This window comes from Myotis davidii, unplaced genomic scaffold (assembly GCF_000327345.1).
Source record: "Myotis davidii unplaced genomic scaffold, ASM32734v1 scaffold88, whole genome shotgun sequence".
NCBI lineage: Eukaryota > Metazoa > Chordata > Mammalia > Chiroptera > Vespertilionidae > Myotis > Myotis davidii.
Window position 1 is genome coordinate 1388321 of NW_006300377.1, and position 2107 is coordinate 1390427.

The window sequence follows — 2107 nt, forward strand, 5'->3', positions numbered from 1 at the left end:
GGCCGAGCAGCTGCGGGCGGCGCAGAACCTGCGCTTTGAGGACGTGCCGGCGCTGCGGGCCTTCCCGGGTTTGCAGGAGCGGCTGAGGCGCAAGCAGCTGGAGGCCGGGGACGCGGTCCTGGACCAGCTCGGAGAGCGGCTGTAAGGGAGGAGGCTCCTCCGCGCTCGTGGCGGGGGGGGGCGGGTAATTTTAATAACACATCTTTTATGAGGATAAAATTAGTTAAGACAGCGAGTCCTTGAAAAACATAGCTTTAATTCGACATCGCTTTACTGGGACTGATACATGTTCAATGAATATTTGTAGAAATGTGCAAACAAATGGATTAATAAATAAAAGGGCGAGCCAAAAGGATCATTAAATGTCTACTATCCAAGGAAACCATGCATTTCTATCTCAGGAAGAGGCTACATACTGGGTAATTAATAATAACCCTCTGGCCCTAACGGTTTGGCTCAGTGGATAGAGCAACAGCCTGCAGGCTTAAAGGTCCCAGGTTCGATTCCGGTTAAGGGTATGTACCTTGGTTGCGGGCACATCCCCAGTAGGGGGTGTGCAGGGGGCAGCTGATCGATGTTTCTAACTCTCTATCCCTCTCCCTTCCTCTATGTAAAAAATATATTTAAAAAATAAATAACCCTCTGGCCCAGAAGACCTTAAGATATTATATGGTCTTTTAGAGAAAACATTTGACTACCTGCAGGGGTAGATGATGGTCAGTGCTAAAGAGATTAAAACAAAAAAAAAGCAGAGAAATGAGATGGGGAGTGAGAGGAAGCATTAAATTTGCGGCTTTTTTTTTTTTTTAAATCCTCACCCCAGGATATTTTTTCCATTGATTTTTAGAGAGAGTGGAAGGGAGGGTCTGAGGCGGGGGAGAGAGAAAGAAACACTGATGTAAGAGAGAGACATGGATTGGTCCCACCCCACCCCCGTGCGCAGGCTGACGCTTGAACCTCGGAGCCACCGGCGGGGCACACCTACTTCCTGCCGCGATCTCGGAGGACCTAACTGAGGGAAGGTTGGTGGGTGAGCAGCGGGCTCCAGGGCGGAGCCGGAGACCCTCCGCGGCACTTACCGAAGTAGTCGAGGCAGTTCATCTCGCGCAGCGCCTTGGGGAGCCGCAGGATCTCGATGTTGTACAAGTTATCCATCTCCTTGAGGATGTTCAGCCCGTCGGACAGAATTTGCTTGGATCGTATTTGCACTGCGATAGAGCAAAGTCGACAGAACCGGGGTCCCCGGTGGGTGAAGGGAGCCTGGAACCCGTGCTGCCCGCGCGCGGCCCATCCGCCAGCACCCCGCGATCGCCCCGTAGCCGCGACGACCCGGGCTCGGCCCTTACCTTCACGGTCGAAGTCCTTAAGAAAGGAGGCGAGCTTCCGGTCCCGTAACAAGTTGGTCTTGGTCACCCGACGGCTGCCCTTCCTAGCCGGGGCCATGGCGCCTCAGTGGCGGCTGCGGGGAGCGGAGAACCGAGCCCCAAGGGGTTAGAGGCGGAGACAAGGGAGGGAAAGTAGGGGGCCGCGAAGGCGCGGGAGAGGGGGGACGCGCGCCCCAAAAGGTTCGTGGAGCGGGCTGACCTTCGGGGCCTGAGCGTAAAGCAGTCGGGAGGAACGTACCTGCGGATCCCAAAACAAGGGGAAACCTCGCCGCTCAAGCAGCAGGGGAGCGGCTCTGGGGCTACCGAGATGTGCGACCGCCGTCACGAAATTCAAACTGCCACAAGCTGACGAATGAGAAGTCGCCGTCTTAGAAGGCGGTCCACGACACCCAATCACGAAGAAGCTCCGTGTCGGCCGCCGGCTCACGCGTAGGACTACAGTCCCCAGAAAGCATTGCGGCATTACGACATATTTTCGCGACTTCACTGCTTAGCGCACCGGGCTCAGAGGAACTGTGGCCGTAGGCCAGCGGTTCCGGCGGGTCCTCAGAATTGGACGGGCGCTGAAGCGACCGGCCGACCGAAGGGCAAGAGACAAGATTCCGGAAGCACAACAGGTCTGGCGCTGGGGCGGCCGGGCTTGGGCCCCGGGCATCCGCCGTCTGCAACCCAGTAAGATCCTCCTAGGGACAGTCGGGAAACCCTTCCCGAGTGGGGAGACG

The 2107-nt window shown here is 56.6% G+C and overlaps 2 protein-coding genes across 3 annotated transcripts in view; one reads left to right on the forward strand and one right to left on the reverse strand.

Annotated features, from left to right (window-relative positions):
• CDCA8 (cell division cycle associated 8) overlaps window positions 1-1764 on the reverse strand; it is a 16021-nt gene extending 14257 nt beyond the window's left edge. The window contains exons 1-3 of the mRNA XM_006777273.2: window positions 1624-1764; window positions 1347-1459; window positions 1080-1208 (exon numbers count right to left, since the gene is read on the reverse strand). Of these exons, the coding sequence (XP_006777336.1) occupies window positions 1080-1208; window positions 1347-1443 (226 nt within the window). The 5' untranslated portion in view covers window positions 1444-1459; window positions 1624-1764. The remainder of the gene's footprint in view (window positions 1-1079; window positions 1209-1346; window positions 1460-1623) is intronic.
• A 126-nt stretch (window positions 1765-1890) lies between these two features.
• LOC102760805 (chromosome unknown open reading frame, human C1orf109) overlaps window positions 1891-2107 on the forward strand; it is a 6366-nt gene continuing 6149 nt past the window's right edge. The window contains exon 1 of one of the 2 annotated variants that reach the window (XM_015572852.1): window positions 1891-2057. The gene's annotated coding sequence lies outside the window, so the exon portion shown is untranslated. The remainder of the gene's footprint in view (window positions 2058-2107) is intronic. The other variant, XM_006777272.2, reaches the window with a different exon arrangement.